Source organism: Aulonocara stuartgranti, assembly GCF_965226115.1.
Source record: "Aulonocara stuartgranti genome assembly, chromosome: 23".
Taxonomy (NCBI): domain Eukaryota; kingdom Metazoa; phylum Chordata; class Actinopteri; order Cichliformes; family Cichlidae; genus Aulonocara; species Aulonocara stuartgranti.
The window spans coordinates 45,509,475-45,535,458 of NC_138958.1; the positions used below are offsets into that span (position 1 = coordinate 45,509,475).

Sequence of the window (25,984 nt, forward strand, 5' to 3'; positions counted from 1 at the left end):
TTCCCTCTGTCATTTCCTGAGTGTTTCAAAATAAAAGTCCTCTCTTTCATGTTTTGAATGTGAGGCTGTTCCTGTGATGCCTTCAAATCTGTTTCAGTTTGCAGATTTTTACAGTTCAGACCCAAAGTGACTCAAACATTTACTTAAAAGAGGTTTTTGTTCGTCTGTGTTTTCCTGCTCAGCAGCTCTAAACAGGCAAAAGCAGAAACACACAAACAGAAAGAAACAGGAAAATATGTGTTTCTGTGAACAATGCAGCAGCAAAATGAAAGACCAGGATTTATTTTTAATGATTGACCAGTGTTGGGTAAGTTACTTTAAATTAGTAACTTAGTTACATTACTAGTTACTTCTATCAAAAGTAACTCAGTTACTTCAAGTTACTCGTTACTTTCAAAGTAACTAGTTACTAGGGAAAGTAACTTTGGTTTTACTCAGAATTCTCTTGTTAATGTGTTGCTTCCATAACTTTGCCAGTCTTCTAGCTTGCTTACCTGCCACAAGTGCACTGTGCCACCTACCAATAGAAAGGAAAAGATAATGTGCATATTTCCACGAGAGAAATCCCACGCCTGGACCGCCGTTGACCGCCACCATGATTCTAGCCTACGTCACAGCATCATGTGCGCCTTTTACATCCAACACAAGAACTGCAGTCGTGGTGCTTTCGATTGTACTCAGAACTCGGAAATTCTGCCTTCTGAATAGGAAGATTTAGGTAACACCAGACTGCAGATGAGCTGCATACAGGGCTGGACTGGGACAAAAAAATCAGCCTGGGCATTGTGACTAGAGACCGGCCCACCATTATAGCAAAAATCCTAAAGCCTTTGAATGAAAACAAACGCTGTTGTGACAGTGATGCTCACTGTCTTGATGGTGTATATGCATCAATCTATCAATCGTTTGTTGTAAGATTCAGATAATTATTTTTTAAAAGCGAGACATTTTAAATGAGAATAAGAAAGAAAAGTATTTCCTTGTGCCCCCCTCTCCCTGTTAATGCCCTACCTGGGCCCCCTGGCAAAACTTTGCTAGACCCGCCCCTGCACAGTTACCAGCTGTCAGCTACCTAAAAAAGGATCCTGGTGTTATTTGTCTCTCAGAAACAGTTCATAACTTCCCTTCAACTCATTCATGTCACCTAAAAGGTAAACCTGTTTCTCCATCACTGTTCAGCTCTCATGATTCAGTAAGGACATCTCCTGGTTTCATCTTCATGTTTCCCTCTCACCACATAATCAAACCGACATCATGACCAGCAGCTTTTTTGCAGCTGTGGCTCCAGCAAACATCAGCTGATACTAGAAATTAATATGAAATAAATTCTAACAACAGCTGATCAAGCTTAAACGTGCTGCTGTTGTTTAACGTGAACTTCGCTGGTTTCCTCTTTCTGTTGCAAAGTGGGAGATAAACAAACAAGAGAGACGATCAGCTGATCAATGATCAGAGGCAGCTGTGCAGCAAAGACACAGAATAAATCCAGCTTTGTGCCTTTTTCATTGTAGCTGAATTACGGGACAAACTGTTCCTTTTCACCTCAATAAGAAATGCGTAATATTTTCTCTGAATACCAGATGAGACGGTTGGCAATTCTAATAACTTATGAACAAAATAAAGTTCAACATCATTAACTTCATAGCACCACCCAGCTGTATAGAAACTCTGTCATGCTAGCTAGTATGCAGTACGGAAAAAGTCAGAATAACGAAAATAAACTCCACCTAAACTTGGTTCATATCTGACCCAGAGAGACTGCAGGTCATAACTTCTTACCTGAAGTTCAGTTCACACTTGGACCGGCGGCCGCCTCGGGTCTCTTTTCCTTCTGCATCCCCCTTTCCCTCCTCCACCTGCTGGCTTCCACCACTTGCTAATGTTACTGAATCTGTGGAATCTCCGCGACAGCCACCACACGAAGTAACGAGTAACGAGCCTATCTAAATCCCAGTAACGACTAACGCGTTCCTGATTTTAGCATAATAACTAGTTACCGTGCTCGTTACCACAATAATAACGTAGTTACTGTAACACGTTACTTAATAACGCGTTAGTCCCAACACTGTGATTGACAAAAACATTAAATGATCATGTTTATTTTCACATAAATGTTCCATCGGTCCTTCTTTTACAATAAGTTTAGAAATGAAAAATACTAATAACACACCAGGAAAAAGCCAACAGCACGAGTCCTGAAAGGCTTAAAGAGAAAATAAACGCACAAAGAATGAAACAAAAAGGCACAAAACCTCAAAACAAGAGTGAATTAAATCTGAGCGACACACAAAGATGCTAAAAGCCCCAAACATGAACCTGTGAGGTCATTAATACCTGTGTGTGTGCATGTTTACATGTCTTTGTGGGGACCAAAATGCCCGTCCCCACAAGTTTGAAGACATTTTTGAGACTCAGAATGTGGTTTTAGTGTCAGGGACAGTCAGGTCAGGGTTAGGCATTCAGTCTTAATGGTTAGAGTAAAAGGCTGAGGAGAGCATGATGTCAAATAGATGTCCCCACAAGGATATGAAAACACAACTGTGTGTGTGTGTTACTGTGAATTTGTGAGACAAGTGAAGATTTCAGAATCAGTGAGAAATGTTTCACTTCCTGTTGGTGAAGAAGAGCAGACTCCTCTTCAGCCACAGAAATGAAGAAGCTTTTATTTTGTCAGCCTGACAAACACGAGCTCAGCCACGAGCAGAGGCGACCCTGCAGAGGTGAAGGTCACAGTCAGAATCAGCGCCAGAGAACCGCACAAGGACGGCCTCATTGGTCACGGCTGAGTTCATTATGTGATGGTAACAAGCTGATTATTACAGAACAGGAAACACACGTCTGCTCATCAAACACCAGCTGCTGCTGCTTTTATCAGTCTGCCAACAAAACCTCACAAGAAACAAGTTTTTGTGAGTTTGCAGCGTTCCTCTAAACTGAAAACTAAAACAGACTGAAAATGGGAACACGCACCCACACTCGAGAGTCAGGCAGCTTAAATGTGTTTGTCTTCATCTGTAGTTACGTTTCATTGGCTGGAAATGTGCTAACTGGAATCCTTCATGAGTCCAGATGAACAAAAACAAGTGTTTACTGCTCCACGCTGCACGAATCTGAATCAAAATCACTCAGACGCGCCCACGTAGGCATTCCACTAAAACCATGTGACCACCTTCACCTTTAAACCTGTCGTGAATATAATTTTAGACTCTTCACTTTATTTTGAAAGAACAGATTTGCAGGAAGTGCGGCTGCTGCAGAAACTCTTCACTTTTCACTGGCTTTAATCTTGAAGGTTTCTCCAGATGTGGAACATTCATGCTAAACATTCAACATCTGACGACCGTCTCCGTGTAAAACACTGACAAACTCAAACTTTATACGGTAACTGACAGATTTATTCCTCCATTTTCAGGCATTTCACAATGAACTTGGATTAGTTTGATGATTTTATTCACGTTGGTGAATAAAACCAGCAAAGAGGCTGATTCCTGCAGAGGAGGAGGCAGAGTGGAGGAATCTGCAGGTTCTGTCTCTAACACACAACCAGAGCTTCAATCATAACGAGCACATAATAAAACCATGATCCCCCCTGATCGACTCTTTTAGCCTGTTTCCTCTGGATCGAACAGGATCTAACAAACCCCAGCTTCTGCTGGGACACTGGTCAGCATGGGAGGAAAAAGAGGGCTGCCGTGTTGCTGTTTCCTGTCTTACACCAGGGTTATACTTCCTGTATCTGTGGGTCTGAGTTTTTAATCAGAGGATGAAGTTAAAGCTTTCAGTCTGCTCTACAACCCACCACCTATCCACACGTCTGCTAAGTGGACTGGAAATCAGTAAAACTTCTACCAGACTTTAGTAAATATTGCATTAAGATGAGCAGACAGATTTTAATCTCAGCATCGTGCACACAGATTTTTCAGGACACTGGAAGAGTTCCTGCCGTGGATTTAGATGTTAGTGTTGTGTGGATGATCCCATTCTGTGATCTTTGTGTTACTAACACTGATGCTTTTACACTTTAGGACCCTCGAGACCTCTGCTGCTCAGCCGTCCTGATCGCTGCCTCCACTTTAACCAGAGGCTGTAACCTCTGATCATTTCACCTGCACCGACAGTAAAACTCTTCTCCAGAACCAAACGTGCCATAAACCCATCACAGCTTCATCATCAGCTCAGTCTCAGCAACATGCAGACGACCGAGCAGCAGAAACTCTGCAGGGAACGTCTGAAGTCTGTTCTTCAGTTTTCCCAGCTCACTGTTTATTGAACATGAGACAGAAAAATAATTTCACCTTTAATGTGAAACTTTTATCGCCTGTGACATGTTTGCAGGAAGTTTTCATGCTGTGATTTAGTGTCACAGCCATAAATATCACACAAGGTAAAAACTACAAGTCCCAGCATCCTCTGTGTTTAGGGAGGAGCAGTGAAAGTGAAAGTGTTGATCCTCCGTTCAGAGCAGCAGGAGGAGGAAGGTGGAGCTGAGGCAGGCGAGTGTTAACATGAATATGTTTCTTCTTATGACATAAAATAATTCCACGCTGTTCGTGTCTGTGGGTGAAACGTGAGGCCGGTCGGCTCCTCTGAGCGCTGGTTTCCTGTAAGTAGAGAGGAAGTGAGTTCAGCTGAGAGAGCAGGAGGAGAGTGAGAGCTGTGCTGAGGCAGGTGAGTGTTAACACCGCTCTGACATTACTGTGTCTCTGTGGCGGGAACAACAGGCTCCGTCAGTGGAGGCAAAAATAATCAGACTTTGGTTTTTCAAAGGAAACTACTTTATGTTGGGAGAAGCCGCGCGCTCATTGGATAACGACTTGTCAATCTCAAGTTATTAGCCAATGAGCGTGCCGGTTCACAGTAAGACCCGCCCTTATCACGACGGGTTTTAAAACTAAAATGGCGACAGAAACTCTGTGAGTGTAGTTCACTTTATGAAAGTGCGAGGTTTGAGCCACTTCCTGTTCTCTGTCCCGGCGTCCTGATCACCGAGGTTTCTGTTGCTCTGATGTCTGATATTGATTATATCGGTAAACAGGCTGTAGGCAGAAACATCAGGTCTGATCTGAAAATCCCTTCAGAAACAAACTTTAAGAGTTTTATGTCCGTGTGAGGCCGCACGCTGATTGGATAACCACCTGTCAGTCTCAGGGTATTAGCCAATGAGCGCGCAGATTCACAGTAAGATCTTATCACGTCATTCTTTTAAACTAAAACATCGACAGTAAAACTGTAACGTGTCCTGTGATCTATAAACACTCTGTGATGAATAATCTGAAGTCATTTTGAGCCTGACAGTAGTTTCCTGTCACAGAGCAGAAGCTGCAGGCAGTTTTTGGCACCTTTATATTTAATTTATTCCAAAATAAATCAATAAAGGTAGAAAAGAACTCTCAGTGACATTAAAAATCTATTTTTAAAGACAGATGTGACCAAGTGCAACAAATATAAGATGAGATGTTTACAGATATTTGAAGTATTGATCATATGTAGAACACAGAGCAGGTCCAATAACAGAGTCATCCTGCTCACAAACAGCAGTTTGGTTTCATGAGCTCACTTCCTGCAGTGATCCTCAGCTTCTCTCCAAAGGAGCCGTAACATGTGGGCTCCTCACCATGATGATGATCCCAAACACACTGAGTTCCTTCATCCACCTGATCATGTACTTATTAAATAATGTGATGGTTTTGGTGTTTTTTAAAGACTTTGAGCCTCTAAAATAACTGGTTTGGACTTTAGGGCCAAAGCTCCAACATTAGAAAGCCGTCAGTGTGATGCTTCCAGTACAACAGCACCTCTGAGTGTGTGTGTTTACCTCTCAGACTAACTCCACCCTGGCATCAAGAAGATGGAGGAAGAGGACGGAGCAGCATCCAGCTGTGTGTCTGTGAGGAGTGACGGGGTTACACAAACACCTCCACCTTACAGTCATGGACCTGCAGTAACAATGTAAGAACACTACTAACTTTATTAGTCATTTCAACATAACCATGACAGAATCATTGATCTGTGATTGGTTCAAACTGTTTGATCTGAGTTTGCTTTTTATTGACTTGTTTTCTTGCTAAGATCTGAACTCTGTAAGTTTAAGTGAAGTCAGTGCAGCAGAATCAGAGAAGAGCTGAGAACAAACTGAGTTCATTCAGAGACAGAAAAAACTGGCTGATGATTGGCTGACCTGTCAGCGTTATGAGGCAGACACAATATCACAGAGGGATCAGCTGATCATATGGCTGTCAGAGAGAACTGATCAGTTATTGATGTTTGTGTTTGCAGAGGTCAGAGGTCACAGTCTCCAGTATCCAGCTGTGCGTCTGTGAGGAGTAATGGGTCCATATTTCTACCTCCATATTTCAGTGATGAACCTGCACCAACACCAAACCTCAACCATGGACCTCACCTGATAATGTAAGAGATCTGCTGCTGACTCATGTTTAGTTTTTCTTGAAGTTTTGTGAACACTTGGCTTTTTTTATATTTCTGCATAAACAAACCTAAAGCACCGTCAGATTATCCTGTGTCCCTGTATGAGGAAGGACCTGGACGTCTAACTTTAGTTGTTGTCCTGGAGTTTTAATGTTAGAGAACTGATACCAGTGAGTTTATAGCCGTGGTTAAAATAAAAATACTTGAGGATTTTCTTTAGATTTAGATTTTTCTGAATAAATAGGACCTGAAAGATTTATTAGACTTAACCAACAGTCCCTGCTGCATAGCTCAACTTATTAGCCAGCTAGCTAGTTGGCAAACATGGAGAAACGTCAGCTGACTCTAACTCCAAACCTACAAAACCAAGAAAATAACACACTGTGCAGAACTCCTGAGTTTTGAGTAATACGTTGTGTTTTGCTCCCAATGAGCCAGGCTTTGTTGTCAGTTTAGACAATATTTCTCTGGGCTTTTCTTTGGATATTGGTTTGTCATGATGAGGTCATTCTAATATCTGGACTCTAAATTAGACTCTCACATGACAGATTTTATCATTGATTGTGACGAGAAACCCTTCTGTGTTTGCAGAGGTCAGAGGTCACAGTCTCCAGTATCCAGCTGTGTGTCTGTGAGGAGTGATGGGTCCATGTTCCTACCTCCATATTTCAGTAATGAACCTGCACCAACACCAAACCTCCATCATGGACCTCAGCTGATAATGTAAGAGATCTGCTGCTGTGCTCTTTGGAAGTTTATGATTTTTTTACAAGTTTCTAAAGTGTCATCAGACTTTCACACAGATCCCAAAAGTAGACAGAACAAGAAAATAAGTAAACTAATTTTGTTGTTATTTGTTTATACTGTATTTTCCGCACTATAAGGCGCACTTAAAATCCTTTAATTTTCTCAAAAATCGACAGTGCTCCTTATGTATGAATTCTGCTTGTGCTTACTGACCTCGAACCGATTTTATGTGGAGCACAGCGCTCAACAATCTGTCAAAAATGTTTTAGTACGACTTTGGTAAGCGATGAAGCCGCACCGCCTGATGGATTGTCGGAGCATTACGGCTGCCGTAGCCTCGCAGAGTAATCTGGGTCCTAAACTCCGTCACTTCAGGTCCCAAAGTCAAACGAACACTGTGGCATCACTGAGAGTTACAAACTGTCTAAAGTGTTTCAGGTGTGTGCTAACTAAAAATAAAAACAAGATGATAGTTTATTAAATTTTAATGACATTTGCAGATTGTCTCAGTGGAGTTTAATAAACTCAGCCGTCTGCTCCTTGCTATCTAAAATATAACAGGACACTGGAGTAAACTCTCGACCGTCTCACACTTCTGATTAATCAGTTTTCTGCTTGACGTTTATTCAGCTGTGTGAAAACTAGAGATGGCACGATACCACTTTTTTATGTCCGATACCGATATCATAAATTTGGATATCTGCCGATACCGATATGAATCCGATATAGTGTTTTTTAATCAACAAAACTGTTTTTTAAAATATCTTGCTGCATTTTGTTTAAGTTCATACTCAAGTTTAAAACAACAACTACACTAAAGCTATTCTGTTATACCTGTATGCAAAAAAAAAAAATTTCATAGTTCAGCAATACTGATCAATCTAATAAACTTAAACCTACACCATCCTCCCTATTCTGGTATTTTAAAGAGTACTTAGCGTAAATATTAAGCAACCTAACTAATAGGGTTCCAACTCCCAGCAACAACAAAAATAAATAAATAAAAAATAGGGAACCACCCCTCACGCGCCACCTCATGATGCTTAATCGACGTAATCAACCTTAATTTGATGCAGTGTGAAAAAAAATGCACAGAAATCAATTATTTTTCAAGAAATATTAAATAGATTCAACATCTTTCTTCAACAAAATTGCAGACTGCACAGATGGTACCTTCCCAAAGGAAAAAGTACTATAGCTTACTAGGGTATATATTAGACTTAATAGTCACTATATACAGTAATTGATTTCTATTCATTTTACATCAGATTAAAACTTTGGGTGTCAGATAATTATTTATTAAAAGCTAGACATTTTAAATGAGAATAAGAAAGAAAAGTATGTCTTTGTGCCCCCTTTTCCCAGTTAATGCCCTATTGGCCCCCCTGGCTAAACTTTGCTAGATCCGCCCCTGCACAGTTACCAGCGTCAGCTACGTAGAAAAAGATCCTCGAGTAGAAAGTAATAATAAATAAATTCTAACAACAGCTTATCAAGCTTAAATGTGCTGCTGTTGTTCAGCCGCTGGTTTCCTCTTTCTGGTGCAAAGTGGACCAAAAACAAACAAGAGAGACGGACTCGCAACAGAAAAGCCGATCAGCTGATCATTAAGCAGTTTCATGATTGAAGTAGCAGCAAGAAGAGGCAGTCGCTCCATATATCGTTTGTTAAGCTTAACGCAGGAATGCTTTACAAACATTCAGAGATGGACTTACACACCTGCTTTACTTCTCTCGGGGATAACTTTGTCGGAGATGAAATGCCGGGTTGCTAGCGAAGCTCCACATGCTATCCAGACCACCCACAGGTCCCGCATGCCACAGCTGCTCTATCACGTGATGCATACTGCTCCGACGTGCTAACGTTCTGAGGTGAGTTACGGCGTGTTGCAAGTTTTGTGAGGTGCTTTCGTGATATTTAATGGATCGGATTACATTTTTTATTTTTCTCCGATATCCGATCCAGTAATTTAGGTCAGTATCGGACCGATACCGATACGTAATATCGGATCGGTCCATCTCTAGTAAAAACTATAACTTTAATCTCAGCCAAACCAATTTACTCAGGAACAAATAAAATACTTAAAAAAGTGAAACAATAACATTTTTAAGCTATCTAAGTGACTTATATATCATGTTTAACCTGAGAGGCCAAAGACCGCGGTATCTGAAAATGATGTGTCGAGAGTTCGCTGTTCTCGTCGGCTGTAGTGACCCTCGAGCTCCCAGCTAGCTATCGAGCTGGTGGGCAACATACGTCTCTGAAAACGTCGGAGCACTTTTACAAACATGTGGTGTCTTGATAAACCGAGCAGATATTTGAAGTTTACACAGCTACATTCTCGCCTGAACATTGCTTAAAAGTTTATTTTGTGACCCAGAAAGAGTAATAAGAGTAATATTAAAACTAAGTAGCTGCTGCCATTGTTGGAAACTGGAATTGGCTGCGCCGCGCTATGAATTCTGGGATATGGTGGGCCATGAAGGACACACCCGACCCATCTTTAAAATCTGGGGAAAAGGAGGATGCATTTGTCAATTCAATTCAGTTTTATTTATACAGCACCAAATCACAACAACAGTCGCCTCACGGCACTCTATATTGTACAGTAGATCATACAATAATAGATACAGAGAAAAACCCAGCAATCATATGACCCCCTATGAGCAGCACTTTGGCGACAGTGGGAAGGAAAAACTCCCTTTTAACAGGAAGAAACCTCCAGCTCAGGGAGGGGCGGGGCCATCTGCTGCGGCCTCTGTCGGCTGCATTTGGAGGCGTCTTCGAATTTGGGCTTTCTTCGTTGCGTCGCCGTAACGTCACCAACAAATGCGGCCCCTAAATTTGGACACAGCTACAATACCGGACACTGCTTCTTCTTCTTCTTCGGGGTTTAACGGCAGCTGGCATCCTTGTACATACAGTGCTGCCATGCTGCACCGCCATGCTGGCCTGCACGGCGTCAACGGGTTAGCTCATTTAGCTCGTTAACGTATTAGCGGCATTTTAACGAGATTAACGCTGACAGCACTAATAGAAACCCTTCTGTGTTTGCAGAGGTCAGAGGTCACAGTCTCCAGTATCCAGCTCTGCGTCTATGAGGAGTGATGGGTCCATATTCCTACCTCCATATTTCAGTGATGAACCTGCACCAACACCAAACCTCCATCATGGAGCTCAGCTGACCATGTAAGAGAGCTTCTGACTCATTTACGGGTGTTTGAAATTCTGTGACCACTTTGTAATTTTAGTTTATATTTTAAAGTGTTTTTATTTGTAGTTGCCTGTATTTTTATTACACTGTGTGTAACGTGGTGGTTTGTGCTGTTTGGGATTGTTTTGGTGTATTTGTGTCAGAACATCAGATAAATGATTTCATCACATTTTAAAAGAAAGTATCAGGATAATAATCTGAACTGAGTCATCAGAAATAGAAAGATGGTCTCAACAGGCCACTGAGCTGATCTCCAAAGAAATGCAGAAGATTGAAGAGTCCGAGGCTGTTTATTTGTCACAGGCATCGTCATACACGTACAACACAGTGAAATGTGCTGAGCTGCTCCTGTGACTGGACAAAACATTATAAACGATCATTAAATGAAATAATGAAACATTGTGCAGATGTAATGTTAAAGTGCTTTGTGCCACATTAGCACAGCATGTACTGACAGAGCAGTGCAAGCAGAACAGAGCAAATGAGCAAAGTGATGTAAAGAGAGTAACTGAACAGAGTGAGCAGAGTAATATCAGCAGTAATGAAGCAGCAGGATCAGTGTAGCAGCGTGTGACGTCATAATGGATCAGGTATGATCTGAAATATGACAGTGAGACAAGAACATGATGTAAGGTCCTGTTTAAACCCTGATGGTGATGCTATGAGGGGAGCATGTTCTGATTTAGGACTTGGATGGTCTGAGGATAGAAGCTCCTCTCTGTTTGTGTCCTGATGGTGCAGAAGCTTCTGCCTGATTGTAGAAGGAGCTGAAGCCAGCATCATCCCAGAGGTGAAGCTCCTCTGTGTGCAGACCTGAGGTCAGATTCCTCCAGGCTGATGTTCAGGATCTACAGAAACGTGTGGTTGTAGTTATTGCTGCACTGTGTGCTGACAGCAGATACTCAGAACAAAGCGCTGCACACGTGTTCTTTACAAACATCTGTACATAGAAAATATGGATCATGGCAGTGAATGAACACGTTTCTGTCATTTGTTTCATTGGCTTCTTTTTTCTGCCTGTGTTCATGTGATTAATGTCTAACACATAAACAGGTTTGTAATCAAACATCACATCATCAGGGAGGCATCATGAAACAAAGTTACTGCTGGAGGCTGAACTCAATTTGGTGGCAATGTTCAAAAATATCACTCAGATCATTTCAAAGCTTTTAGTTCTTCTTCTTCACTTCTGTAAAATAATAGAAAGGAAATCAGAACCCAGAAGTTCACTTCCTGATGACTGAACTCTTTCAAAATAAAGCTGAAAGCTCTGAATGTGACACCGCTGCTCCACCACAGTTTTTAGAGGAGGTCAAAGGTCAGTTGAAAGTGATGGATCCCAAACTTCCAGTACATCCAGTGAAGGACATAATCAGCTCTGTGATGAAGGCTTTTACTGTGGAGTTTGTAGGCTGATCACTCTGTGTTTAATAAGACAGGCAGGAACAGCAAAGGAAACTTGGATTCTGAACTCAAACACAAGTTTCTCCACTTTGACTTTTCTCTGTGACCATCAGAGCTTCTGCACAGTGTCATCAAATCTGGATGTTTGTCACTGACAGTCAATGATTTTAGTGATAAAGAAATGTGTTCACAGAGGGAGGAAGAGGAAGAGGAGTGGTGTCTGTGAGGAGGAGCAGCTGTCCTGCTGTGCTTTGTGTCAGGACGTCCTGAAGGATCCAGTCTCTACCAGCTGTGGACACTGGTTCTGCAGACAGTGCATCTCCTCATACTGGGACCAGTCTGCTTCATCAGGAGACTGGTCCTGTCCCCAGTGTGGAGAAAGATCCAGAAGCAGAGCTGGACTGCAGACAGCCAGTCAGAGCAGCTGTGTACAAAGTAAGACTGAACATCTGTCTGCTGATGGACTCATTTCTGAAAACTGGACTTCTTGTTGTTGTTCAGACATTGAAGAGTTTTCTTTCTGTTTTTCTTTCTTTCAGCAGATGTTGGTCTGCAGGAGGTTTTAGATGAACATAAGATCAGTCTGAGGAGGAGATGTGAACGTGTGACTGAAGGAAGTGATGAAAGAGGAAGTAGAACCCTCCTCAACAGGATCTACACTGAGCTCTACATCACAGAGGGACAGAGTGAAGAGGTTCATAGCCAACATGAGGTGAGGCAGCTGGAGACAGCTTCCAAGATGGACGCCCTCCATGACACTCCAATCAGGTGCCAGGACATCTTTAAAGCCTTACCTGACCAACAGAGACCCATCAGAGTGGTTCTGACCAACGGCGTGGCTGGTGTTGGAAAAACCTTCTCAGTGCAGAAGTTCACTCTGGACTGGGCAGAGGGCTTGGAGAACCAACATGTCAGTGTGGTGGTTCTGCTTTCATTCAGGGAGCTGAACCTGATCAGAGATGAGCAGTACAGTCTTCTGGAGCTGCTCCATGTTTTCCATCCAACATTAGAGAAGGTCACAGCAGAGAAGCTGGCTGTCTCTCAGCTTTTGTTCATCTTTGACGGCCTGGATGAAAGCAGACTTTCATTGGATTTCACCAACAGGAAGCTGCTGTCTGATGTCACACAGAAGTCATCAGTCAGCCAGCTGCTGACAAACCTCATCCAGGGGAATCTGCTTCCCTCGGCTCTCGTCTGGATAACTTCCCGACCTGCAGCAGCCAATCAGATCCCTCCTACATGTGTTGACAGGCTAACAGAAGTACGCGGCTTCAATGACGCCCAGAAGGAGGAGTACTTCAGGAGGAGATTCAGTGATGAAGAGCTGTCCAGCAGAATCATCTCCCACATGAAGACATCCAGGAGCCTCCACATCATGTGTAGAATCCCAGTCTTCTGCTGGATCACTGCTACAGTTCTGGAGCACATGTTGACTACAGAGCAGAGAGGAGAGCTGCCCAAGACCCTGACTGACATGTACTCACACTTCCTGCTGGTTCAGACAAAGAGGAAGAAGAACAAGTACCACGAGGGACATGAGACGAGTCCACAGGAGCTGACGGAGGCTGACAGGGAAGTTCTTCTGAAGCTGGGGAGGCTGGCGTTTGAACATCTGGAGAAAGGAAACATCATGTTCTACCAAGAAGACCTGGAGCAGTGTGGTCTGGATGTGACAGAGGCCTCGGTGTACTCAGGAGTTTGTACAGAGATCTTCAAAAGAGAGTGTGTGATCTTCCAGAAACCAGTCTACTGCTTTGTTCATCTGAGCATCCAGGAGTTTCTGGCTGCAGTCTACATGTTCCACTGTTTCACCAACAGGAAGTCAGAGGTGCTGAAGGACTTCTTGGGAAAAAAATACAAAGAGTCATCTCTGGACAATTTTTTGATGGAAACACTAATAAAATCCTTCAGGAGTAAAAATGGTCGTCTGGACCTGTTTGTTCGCTTCCTTCATGGCCTCTGTCTGGAGTCCAACCAGAGACTCTTAGGAGGTCTGCTGGGTCAGACAGAGAACAGTCCAGAAACCATCCAGAGAGTCATCAAGAATCTAAAAGAAAGGAAGACAAAATCCTCTCCTGACAGAAGCATCAACATCTTCCACTGTCTGATGGAGATGAACGACATCTTATTATCTCAGGAGATCCAAGAGTTCCTGAAGTCAGAGAACAAATCAAAGAAACTCTCTGAGATCCACTGCTCAGCTCTGGCCTTCATGCTGCAGATGTCAGAGGAGGTTCTGGATGAGTTGGACCTGAAGAAGTACAACACAACAAAGGAGGGACGACAGAGACTGATTCCAGCTGTGAGGAACTTCAGAAAGGCTCGGTGAGTCCAGATGTGATCATTAATATTATCAGTTGGTGATAGTTTAGTTACTCAGTCATAAACTGCAATCATTTCTTATTTGAGGTCACACTAGGGCTGCCACAAACGATTATTTTTGTGATTATTTGACTAATCAGATCAAAAATAAAACATACAGCTTATTGCACCAGCATGCATCTGCTGTTATATAACTATCATTAGCTTACAGCTTAGAGTTTTTAAGGTATGTGCTAACTAAAAATAAAGACCAGATGATAGTTTATTAAACTTTTAATGAAATTTGCAGATTGTAGCAACAAACAGAAAGGCCCCCAAAATGTGTGCCGAGTTCTTCAGTGTGATTTCTCCACGATGAAAGCACACTGTGCTCCACATAGTTATGAAGATCTTGATTAACCACATTAGCTTCACATTAGTAACTTTGTCCTCGACAGCTCGGCCATCTTCAGAACCTGCCCAGAAATTGAACTGCACATGTGCACTGGCTCCAGACGTGGGGTTGTCCTGCATAGTCAGTGGTGTCAGTAGATCATTAAGTAAAATAATATGTTACTAGATTCCTTTGAAAGAGCAACCATGGACGACAAAGCTGGGCGGAGTCTGCTCTAAGACACCAAATGAGCAAATGTTTGCTGACCTGTATCAGTGATCACCTTTTTGTTGGCCTGGTCCCCCAGTCCTCCCACTCCCCCCGGTCCTCGGTGGATGCTGTCACTTCCTCTGACACTGGCTCACCATTTATGTTGTGTCAAAAATCAAACGTGAAGATCTAATTTACTCTAAACTCTCTGACTGTTACTAATATAGTCATAAAATATGCAACAACCACTGGAGATGGAGATGAAGCTTCAACTTGCATAAAATAGTTTATTAAAATCAGTTTGAATAAACCCAAGGCTCAGAGCAAAAGAGACAAAAGCACCCCCAAGTGGTCAGACAATAGACGAACAGAATAAACCCTATCAAAGACAAACACGCTGGAAGCATCTTTTCTAACACTCCAGTATTTATTAGCATTTAGTATAAATTTATTGTGACTTTGAAGACGTTCAGTGTTTCCTTTGGTATAACGGAGGTCTGACTACAGTCCAGTAAACACACTGATTAGGATTATAGATTAAACTGCAGTAATACTTTCACAGTGTGCAGTGATGCACAGGTCGAGTGGTTTTACACTGAAATTCTCAACAACAGGAAACTATAAGAATTTGTTACTCTAATAATAAACATAGAAGAAGAAAAACATTTTTCATTTAGAGTTGATGAATATAAATGAATTTGAACTTTACAAACCAATCAAAGACAAACTGATCCATGTGAGTTTATAACAATATTCAAAGGCTGCTGCTGGACACAGACAGGTAACATCATTTTGACTTGCTGTCACCTGGATCTGGAGTCATAAACACTGAAGCGCTGAACATTAATACAAGTCTGTTTCTGCCAACTAGTGATAAACCTGCAGACTAATGGCACAGAAAGCTAAAACGAGCCAATCATTTCTGTGTTTAGTTCCCCTGAAATCAGATGTGATATCAGCAGCTCTGAGTTCATTCATCATTATTGTCCAGTGATGAGATTTCTGCTCCGTTTGGTGACAGTCAGCAGATTTTTCCTGAGTGTGGACGTGAACAGTCGTACCTGACAGCAGCAGGTAGCAAACAGAGATCGTCTTTCCAGCTGGAACTCTTCACTGAGCTGAGCTCATTCAAAATGTTCTGGATTCAAGACAGGAAACAGTCCACATGTGTGTCTTCACTCTGACTCTGGATCAGATCTCACTGACAGACTGTGGACATTATGGAAGCCTAAATGTGACACCATCTTCCTCCTTCATCTGCAGATTAAAGCCAAACAAAGATTCTCATTAAAAGTCTGCAGGTCTGAGAGAGACTCAATCGTTGTGTCATGTCAAACACAGTAAGAGGAGCTGAAGCACAGATGTGAAGAGCAGATGTTCATCAGATTATGACCTCACTCTGTTTTGTCTTCATATACATTCAGTCTGTGTTTATAATGCAGACTTTCTGCTTTTATAATAACACATTTTGTATTTTCTATGATCACAGACTGGCTGACTGTGGACTCTCAGGGACTCATTGTGAAGTTGTGGCCTCGGCTCTGAAGTCCATCCCCTCCCATCTGACAGAACTGGACATGAGTAAGAACAAGCTGCAGGATTCAGCAGTGAAGCTTCTGTGTGCTGGACTGGAGAGTCCAAACTGTCGACTGGAGACTCTGAGGTGAGTTCACTGACTGCAGCTGTTGTTGTTTTTCTATATTTCTGATCTTTGATATTTGAAACGTTCTTTAGTTCCTAAATGTTCAGGATGTGTCTGAAGACAAATGTGAAGAAGTTTGAGTGCTTTCAGAAATGTTGTGTCTTTCCAAACGACTGAACAACAGTTTTTCCTCTTGGCTCCAAATAGAAGTGACAGACTTGAGCAGGGTTCATTTAAAGGCTGACAGAAGTGGAGTGGTGATGGGGAGATGTTTGTCAGGACAGCTTTTCAGCCTCCACAGGTTCATGTTGTGCTCCATCAGTCAGTGAAGATGAAGTCAGTACTGATGAGGCTGTAGAGTGTGTGAGGGATGTGAATGAGGCTGTTGGAGATCTGATGATAGCAGATAAAAACAGGCTGCAGAGACTTTGAGCTTTTGTGGAAACAGACAGAGAAAAGAAAGACATGAATGTCAAAGCTAATAAAGGTGAAGTTAGGAGCTGTGATGATGTTCATGTATCAGAAGCTGATCTGGCTGCTACAGAGACGACCCACACAGCTGCTGTGGTGAGGTTTGTGTTAAAGCAGAGGAACACAGGCCCAAACATGACAGCAAAGCAGGTTTCAGGCTCTGTGAGAGGATTTCAAACAGAAGCTGGAGAAGAGAAAGGACTACAGAAAGAAGGCAGCTGAGACCAGTCCAAGTGTTTCCATGGAGCCCAGTCTAACATTCATTTATACACTAACGTACAGAAGTGAACGGGAAAATGAATCCATAGTTTCAAATGTAGAAATAGTTCTCAGTTCATTTACAGAGTTTAATACAGTTCATGAGGAAATGTTCAAAACAGCAGCTGAGAAGAAATCTGCTTCACAAAGTTGGATCCAATTCCAATAGTTTGTGATGCACTTTAACGCAGCGTGAGCAGTTCACTGCCTAACCCCACAGAGACTGTCAGTCTGGACTTTTCTTTATTTCTATTGGCTGTCAGTGAGATTTCAGAGCAATCAGAGACTGTGGGTCTGTGTATGAAGTATAATTCATGTGCAGTTGTTGAAGTTGTAGAATGAGAAATGGCAGTTTGGGGTATTTCCTGCTTTCATTGTCCTGCTTGTGCTGATGAAAATGTTTATTGACGTGTGAATTCATTCTTCAACGCTCGATTCTGCCTGAACAACGAGAAACTTTGCTTATTTTTGTGTAACACAATTCAAAGTAGGGCTGGGTATCGTCACTGATTTCTAGAATCGATTCGATTCAATTCGATTGGAATGTGGGAAATGTTGCCTCAGACAGTCAGAAATATTATAATTCAGATCAGTATATTTACATATTTTTGTATCTATAAAAGGGAAGCTGGCACTTTCGCGACTTTATCAAAGGTGTGAGCATCACAGCAGAGGCCTTTGTGTCAAAGTAGCTGAAGATAAAACACAGAAAAACATGAAGCTGATTTTCCTGGGATTTTATAAAAAGTATTCTGCAGTAGATCAAAAACACATAAACATTACCTGATGCTGCTGAAGTGAAGCAGAGCAAAGTTACACCGTTTTTATTACAAACACAGCGTTTTGCAGTTTTGCATAATTTTAAAAAGTTTAAATTTGTTCAGTATTGAACGGCAGAAATGAGGCTTTCTTTTCGAAAGTAAGTAAAAGGAAAAAAAACAGCGGCCGACAGCGCTGTAAACAACGGTAGACTTGTGCGTAACAAGCAAGCGAATAATGCAGAAAACAGATTTTTAGACGGGAAACTGTTCTTGAAGTACAGAGAGAGAGAGAGAGAGAGAGCTGTGCATGAAGTGTGATTTTATCCTGGTGGAAGCAAAACAGCAAAAGTCAGAGTGAGTTCATGACAATGTTTATGTGATGCGTAGTTTGGATCTTCTTTTGCTGCTGGTTCAGTCAATATTGTTTGGAGAGAGATAAAACTAACAGCTTTAGAATCAGCGTAAAAAGGACGTAATAGAATAGAATAGAATAGAATAGAATAGCCTTTATTGTCATTGTACAGAGTACAACGAAATTGGAGTGCCACTCCCTTGGTGCAAGATTCAATAATAAATATAAATGTAAAATATAAAAAGTACAATAAAACAATCGCAAGTATTCAAACAATAGTAAGTAAGATATATGCAGGATAGCAGTATTAATATAATGACAGTATGAATAGCAGCATAATATAATGGCAGTGACGGTATGGTATAGCTAAGCAGGTTCAAACAGGTTAAACACAAAGCGCGGAGCCGCGGAAACATCAGAATCAGCGAGCTGTCGGCTTTCAACCCCAACCGTGTCCGTGCCATCGGGTGAGAAAAGCGACATCTCACTGATTCTGATTCGCGGGTCGCGCTGTGTGTTTAAGTCTTTGTGCAGAATCCGTGTTCCTGCTCTCATTTACTGTCTTAGCTGTTGTTGAAATTTTGTGAGATTTCACCAGAAATTCTGGAATTTCAAGCAAAATAAATTTATATTAAAAAATAGATTCAGGATTTTAATTAATCGATTTTACGTTATCCAAGCCAGAATCGATTTTAATCGATAAATCGATTATAAAAACCCACCCCCTAAAAGCGTCCTATTAGACCCATTAAACACTAACATAGATGAATACTCAGATTTAAACCTTTATTGTTTCACAAAGGGTTAAAAAGAGAACGTCCACAGTTTAGACTGCAGCAGATTTTATTAAAGCAGTTTGACAGGAGCAAAGCAAAAACACAAAGAATAAGTGTTTCACATATTAATACATATAACATAATAATAAAAGAAAAGCAAAATAATGATAAAAAAAGAATGAAAAAGTTGTCCAGAGCAGCAGGATGTCTGAGGTCTGCAGAAACACAAAAACACAGCAGCTAAAAATAGTTGTTGAAAGAAAACGAGGTGGGAGCTGCTGATTCCTGAGCTTTGATACTGGATTAGCTTCAGTAGTTATTCCCATCACTGCTGTAGGAGCAACATTTAGTCACAGCTGATTGTCTTTGACCAATCAGAAGACTACTGTTGTAAAAACAAGCAGACAAAGAACCAATGAGAGTGAAGAACAGGATAAAGAGCTCGTGTGATGGAGGCAAAGCAATAATCAGCAGACTGTAGCAGTTTCTATCTGGATGAAAGTAGAAGGAGCTCAGCGGAGCTCAGTCCCATATCTTTGGTTAGAAACAACATCAGTGATTTCCTGCTGCTCGAGATGATTCCAGCAGCTCTCATTACAGCAGCTGATGAGAGAAACAGCTGATGGCTCACAGCTCGTGCACTGTTGGATCTCCAGATGTTCACGTGGCTGAAGTCTGTGAAGAAACTGTGGTCCACGTAGTTCACACGGCCTCAGATTGGACCGAGCTCCCTGGATCACTGCAGCATCCTCAGCTGGTACATGGACGTCTCTGCTCCTCAGTCTTGGAGCCCCTGCAGGTCCGTCCACACCACCAGGGTCTTCTCACTCACCTTTCCTTTGTCCTCGTCCTTCATCGGCCGTGCTGTGTCTTTGTTCCTGCGGTGTTGTTCCCACGATGCAGTGCTGATGTTCCCTCCTTGAATGCACAACAAGTACGGTGCTGGTCTTTCTCGGGTGAAGCAGAGACAGATTGAAGTCTTTCAGGCTTTAGTGCCGACTTCCCTGACAGAGGCTGGACTCCATGGTCTGCACAGGAGGCTTCTACACTGTGTGGAGGTGACTCCTGGACTTGAAGACAGGCTGCAGGTACATGTGTGATGAAGAGGACCTACAGCAGTGTGATGGAGCTGCAGGTGTGAAGGAAGTCCTGCTGTCCTGTCCCACCCTCATCTTTGCTTCCTCTGTCTTCTCTGGACTTGTCCTCCTGTTTCAGAAACAGCACTGCTTCATGCCGAGGGTGGACGGGAGCGTTGGCTCTGATTCTTTTACCGTCCACCACAAGGAGACACTGATGCTGACCTCCTGATTCATCTGCATGTGTTCTGCTTCACACTGCTCACCTCCACCAAAGACTTCACAAACATCTTCTTTCTTTGAGTCCAGTTTGTCCCACAAACACTTCCAAATCTCCTCCTCTGAGATTCTGCAGCTTCTTGCAGTGTGACTCAGCTGACTTCTGACAGACCACAGACTGGCACAGCATCCACATGTGTCTCCTTTCAAACAGGCTCTTGATGTTTCCTCCCACATCATTCTGGCCTCTCAGTCTCCTTTGTTCTCCAGCTCTGTAGCTCCAGCTGGTGAAGCTTCAGTTTTCCATGTTGGTAACAGTAAACTACAGCCTCTGCTGTCAGCTGGGTAACTAAACAGAGCTGCAGCACGTCTCTGCGGTGGTGCTACATCCAGCCTGCAGACGGCCGTCTACATGTTGTAGTGGTTTACAGTCACCAGGGGGCGCTGTCCCAGCCATGCAGGCAGTGGGCTGCTCTGCTTGTGCTGTTGTTGGTGAAGCTGAAGTGAAAGCGAGAGTTAAAACACTGAACAGTGTCCACTGAGCTTCTCATGCTATTCTCATGCTCAAAGAAGTTTAACAGGAAGGACGACTCGTCCATCAGGCGTCCAGCTGTCCGTGACCGTGTCCACAGCAGAGTGTGACCGAGGCTTCATGCTAACACGCACACATGAAGCTAATACCACCACGAGCAGCTGCTCAGTGGATTTGGAGGACAAATGTCTGCAGCTTCTCACAGGCAGTATGCAGAATGTGGATCTCCACAAAGACTGTGGAGAGCTCGTCCCACACTCTAAATCCACACTTGTCTGCACAAAACTTCTCACACGTTCCCGTCACAAGTGTCTTCTAAGTGAAGCTACCAGGTTCAGGTCCAGCTTGTTTATCTGGAGCTGCAGGAGATGATCCATCCTCACAAAGCAACACAGACAGCAGATATGCAAACGCACAACACAACCAAAGGATTCTCTCTGCATGTCTGTGGCTGATGCTGCTGGAACGAAGCTGTTTGAAACCTTGTTGTTCTGCACTTTGGGACCAGAAGAGGAAACTGAAGCTCTGTGCAGAGGGTTCAATGGAAGCAGCCAAGCGCTGTAAGTGTCTGCTGTACAGGGATGCTGGTTCAGCTGTGGCTCAGTTTCACAGTGTGACTCAATAAAAGAATCAGAATCAGAATCAGAATGGGTTTATTGCCAGATGTTGAGGTTTACAACATTAGGAATTTGCTGCGGTGCTTCAGTGCAGACAATAAGAATTAAAGTGCTATGTAGAAAGAAAGATATGTGCATGAGATATACATGAGATATATACATGAGTGCAGGTGGTGATCAGTGCCAGACATGAAATGATGCAGTGAACACAGCGTAGGGTGTTAGTGGTGGGAACAGTCATGTGGTTATTGTTCATGTGTCCAACAGCAGAGGGGAAGAAACTGTTCTTATGGCGAGAGGTTCTGGTGCGAATGGACCGGAGCCTCCTGCCTGAGGGGAGCAGGTCAAACAGACTGTGTCCAGGGTGAGAAGGGTCAGCTGAGATCCGAGCTGCACGCCCCAGTGTCCTGAAGGTGTACAGGTCCTGCAGAGATGGGAGTCTGCAGCCAATCACCTTCTCAGCAGAGCGCACAACATGCTGCAGTCTCTGTTTGTCCCTGATAGTGGCTCCAGCGTACCACACGGTGATGGAGGAGGTGAGGATGGACTCGATGATTGCAGTGTAGAATTGCATCATCGTCCGTGTTGGCAGGTTGAATTTCTTCAGCTGCCTCAGGAAGTACATCCTCTGCTGGGCTTTCTTGATGACGGAGGTGATGGTGGGCTCCCACTTCAGGTCCTGGGTGATGGTGGTACCCAGGAAGCGGAATGAGTCCACAGAGGTGATGGGGGTGTCAGTCAGGATGATGGGGGGGAGTGGGGCTGTGTGCTTCCTGAAGTCCACAATAATCTCCACTGTCTTCTGGGCATTCAGCACCAGGTTGTTGTGGCTGCACCAAGACACCAGACGTTCAAAGCAGCAGGAAATCAAAGGTTGATGCTTTCATCAGTGTGGAAATAAGAAAGTTTCCTGTGACAGACGCTGGAGCTCTTTCACTCTCAGCTTCACAGTTTCAGCTTCAAACTTCTTCCAACATGTTTCTAACACGGCCACATTCCACCTTAATGGAGCTGATATCTTGTGCATCAGCACATTTTCTAAAGGCAGCGATCACATCTTTAGTTTTGGATGTTTAACTGCAGATTGTTTATGTGTTTATAGCACATTAATTACAGCAGCAGCGTTGACCACAGTGCTGTACAAGAATCCAAAATAACTATTAAAATAACTCCTAATATTAATATCACACATCAAATATCAAATAACTCTCATGCTGTATTAAAAGCCAGTGAATACAAATGTGTTTTCAGAGCAGATTTACAGAGACTGACAGCAGGAGCTGGGGCTGTTCGATAGAACGATGTATATATGATGACCATATGAAAACGTCTATCGTTTCATATCACGCTCTTTGTTTCCTGCTTATGTGTTTGTGTTTTCCAGATAAAGCTTTCAAAATAAATCTGAAGATCCTGTTGAGAGTTTTCAAAATAAACACAATACATTACTGCGGTCGCTCGTTTATCGAGTTACGTTCTAAAAATAAGTCTCAGAATGAAGTAGCAGCTTTATGTTTTACAAGTATTATAGAAGTTTTAAGGCAGTTAAACCCTCACTGCACACTTTCTACACTTTTCTCAGACAGGCATGAACATTTTCACACTTTTCTCTCTTGTTTAAACAAAGTTCAAACCTTCATAGAAAAATAAGTTCATTATTAAAGAGTGAAAGCAAAGTGTTTCTGAAATGTGTCAAATCAGCCTTTGCTGGCATTAAATGAGCTTCTGTGTGAGGAGCACTCGTCCATGGCCTGGGCTCCTCGCTGTCAGGTAAAGTTTCATAAAGCTTTTGAGTTTTTCTGCAGATAATGTTGGTGTCCAGCACGATGTTCTTTTTCCTGCGGTCACTGAGCCACAAAGCCAAAGCTGACTCCATCCTTACGATGTTCTTGTTGTGGACAGTTACAACCTTTTTGCCTCCTTGTTGAAACTATGATGGTCAGCATCTTCCTCTGCCTTTGGCTGCTACCACAGGTGCAAAACGTCTCGTCATCATTGTTGTTTGTTGGGACAAAACGTACAAACATACAGTGCAGCACTGCAGAGTCACACTGCTGTAAATTTGAACACATTCTGTACTGTACAGGAGACACGGCACGAGATTGGCTGACAATGGTCTACAGCCAATCAGGACGCAGAACACAATGCGCTGTAAAAAACAAAAGCATGCAAAATTGCACAAAAAAGATCAGCGAAACAGCGAGGCCGCCAAAGGTGAACTGTGTTACAGCGAGGGACCAGCGTATATGTGGTTGTTGGGACGATAAATGTCTTTGAGCTTGTGTCAGAAGACGAGCTGCAGCTTTCTGGACCAGCTGCAGTCTTGCCAGGCAGGTCCCACTAACTCCAACATATAAGGAGTTACAATAATCCAGCTGGGACGTCATGAAAACGTGGATCGCCCGTTCAAGGTTTTTAAAAGATATAAATGATCTCACCTTAGATAAAAGCCTCAGTTTGAAGAAAGACCGCTGTACAACTGAGCTCAGCTGTTTTTCACATTGCCGTCAAATATAAGCCCCAAATGTAATAATGCGATTTAATAAAAGAGCTGAACCAGTCTAATAGAGCGCCCTTGATGCCGCCATGCTCCAATGGTGAGGTCAAGATGCTGTGGTCAACAGTGTCAAAGGCAGCGGTCAGATCCAAAAGCACAGCTGAGTCTCCTGATCAGTGGCTGATAAAAGATCATTAAGAACTTTCCAAAGTGCAGTTTCAGTGCTGTGAAGAGCTTTAAAACCAGACTGAAACCTTTACAACAGATTGCAGCTGAACAAATATAATCTTTTACAAAATCTTCGACAGGAAGGGAAGCTTTGAAATAGGCCTGAAGTTTGAGCGGACAGAGGATCCAGATCAGGTTTTTAGTACAGGCTGTACAACAGCATGTTTAAAACAGGCTGTACAACACCTGAACTAAGACTGCTGTTAAAAATCGCTAAGATGTCGGAACCAACAACCTTTAAAATCTTTTTAAACACGTGTTGGAACAACTTCATTTGGACAAGATGATGTCTTTATAGCATCACATCGTTCCTCCACCTGATCAAACCACACAGGCTCAAACTGATCAAAAACAGCTGAGCAGGTGAATATTTTAGCCCCGGTGCGATCTCGGGCGAGAGTATCGATGATGGCCAAAGGGCAGCGTCCAGCTCTACGGCCGCTGAAGAGCAGACTCAACAGACGCGCGTGATGTGGATCCTACTGCTCTAAAACTGGAGCTTCTTCAATCCATTAAAGAGGACATTAGTACGCTGTTAAAAGAAGAACTCAGAAATGCATTGAAAGAAGATTTTGACAATACAAGGGCTGACGTGCAAGGACTGAGAAATGAGATCGCTAACAGCATGGCGGCGACGTGTGGCGAAGTTGATGGAGTAAAGGTTACAGTGAAAGAAGCTGAGGATGGGCTGTCAATGTGGAGCGATGAGGTGACCACCCTGCAGTCTACAGTAGAGAGTATGAAGGAGGAGCTGTCTGACCTGAAGGATAAATGTGATGAAGGCAGGAAGCGGAGAGCTAACATCCACATCATAGGGATCCCAGAGGGCCTGGACTCGAGCTCCTCCACGGCCGTATCCGTGCTACTACGTGAAGTGCTGGGTATGGATAAAGACGTTATTGTCGACCGCTCACACAGGAGCCCTATCCTGAGAAAGCCAGCTGGTAACCCGCACGCCGTCATAGCCGAGCGTCACTACTACCAGGATTGTGTGGCTACGCCGTGCCAGGGCCCAAGCCCCGCTTGAGTTTAATGGACAACCTATTGCAATATTACAACTGGGCGATATGACCCAAAGTTCATATCTCGATATTCTTTAGCTGGATGGCGATATACGATATATATCTCGATATTTTTGAAGCCAGAAAGTACGAACAAAAAGAGAGTTCTTAGTCAAAGCTGTGTCCCAAATCTCACACAGGCACATTTATTAACATACAGCGTAGATGTACATGAAACAATTACTCAGGAATAAATGATCAGCATTTATTAAATAATAATGCTCCATAAATAAAAGAAAACAATGTTGTGTTTGTGCATAACAAAAAGCTCACAATCGTGCAGTCAAAATGTAAACAGACGCTGAGCATAATAACAAGCAGCTGCTCTGTTCCCAGGTTCTACTGCGTGACTGACAGCCTGGAGTTTGAAACCCTCTTTGTAACCGTGTCTCTTACAGGTGCCATTTATGGTCCTTATACACACTCAATACAGTAATATTACGTTGAAGCAGAGTACGTATCACTCCGCGAGGCTCCTCGTAGCTGTAATGCTCCAACAATCCATCAAGCGGTGCGGCCTCGTAGCTGAGCAAAGTCGTACCAAAACATCTTTTGAAAGGTTTCTGAGCGCCGTGTAGCACATAAAATCGGTTCGAGGTCAGTAAGCACAACCAGAATTCATCCATAAGGCGCACTGTCGATTTATGAGAAAATTACAGGATTTTAAGTGCAGAAAATATAGTTTATGGTTTTCATTTGATCTTAGCAAATATCTACGCCTCTAATTGGGACGATCACAGATTTTGTACTAATGTCTTTGCGCGGCTCCCCAATAAGTCATCACACAATATCATCTTT

The 25,984-nt window shown here is 42.9% G+C and overlaps 2 protein-coding genes across 2 annotated transcripts in view; both read left to right on the forward strand.

The window, feature by feature from the left end:
* Nucleotides 1–25,984, forward strand: part of LOC309701482 (uncharacterized protein) — a 2,150,955-nt gene that overhangs the window by 918,323 nt on the left and 1,206,648 nt on the right. The window lies entirely within an intron of this gene.
* Nucleotides 5,826–25,984, forward strand: part of LOC309701490 (NLR family CARD domain-containing protein 3-like) — a 346,993-nt gene continuing 326,834 nt past the window's right edge. Inside the window, exons 1-7 of the mRNA XM_082525728.1 lie at nt 5,826–5,949; nt 6,277–6,408; nt 7,018–7,149; nt 10,231–10,362; nt 11,985–12,226; nt 12,331–14,116; nt 16,186–16,359. Coding sequence (XP_082381854.1) covers nt 5,849–5,949; nt 6,277–6,408; nt 7,018–7,149; nt 10,231–10,362; nt 11,985–12,226; nt 12,331–14,116; nt 16,186–16,359 — 2,699 coding nt within the window. The 5' untranslated portion in view covers nt 5,826–5,848. The remainder of the gene's footprint in view (nt 5,950–6,276; nt 6,409–7,017; nt 7,150–10,230; nt 10,363–11,984; nt 12,227–12,330; nt 14,117–16,185; nt 16,360–25,984) is intronic.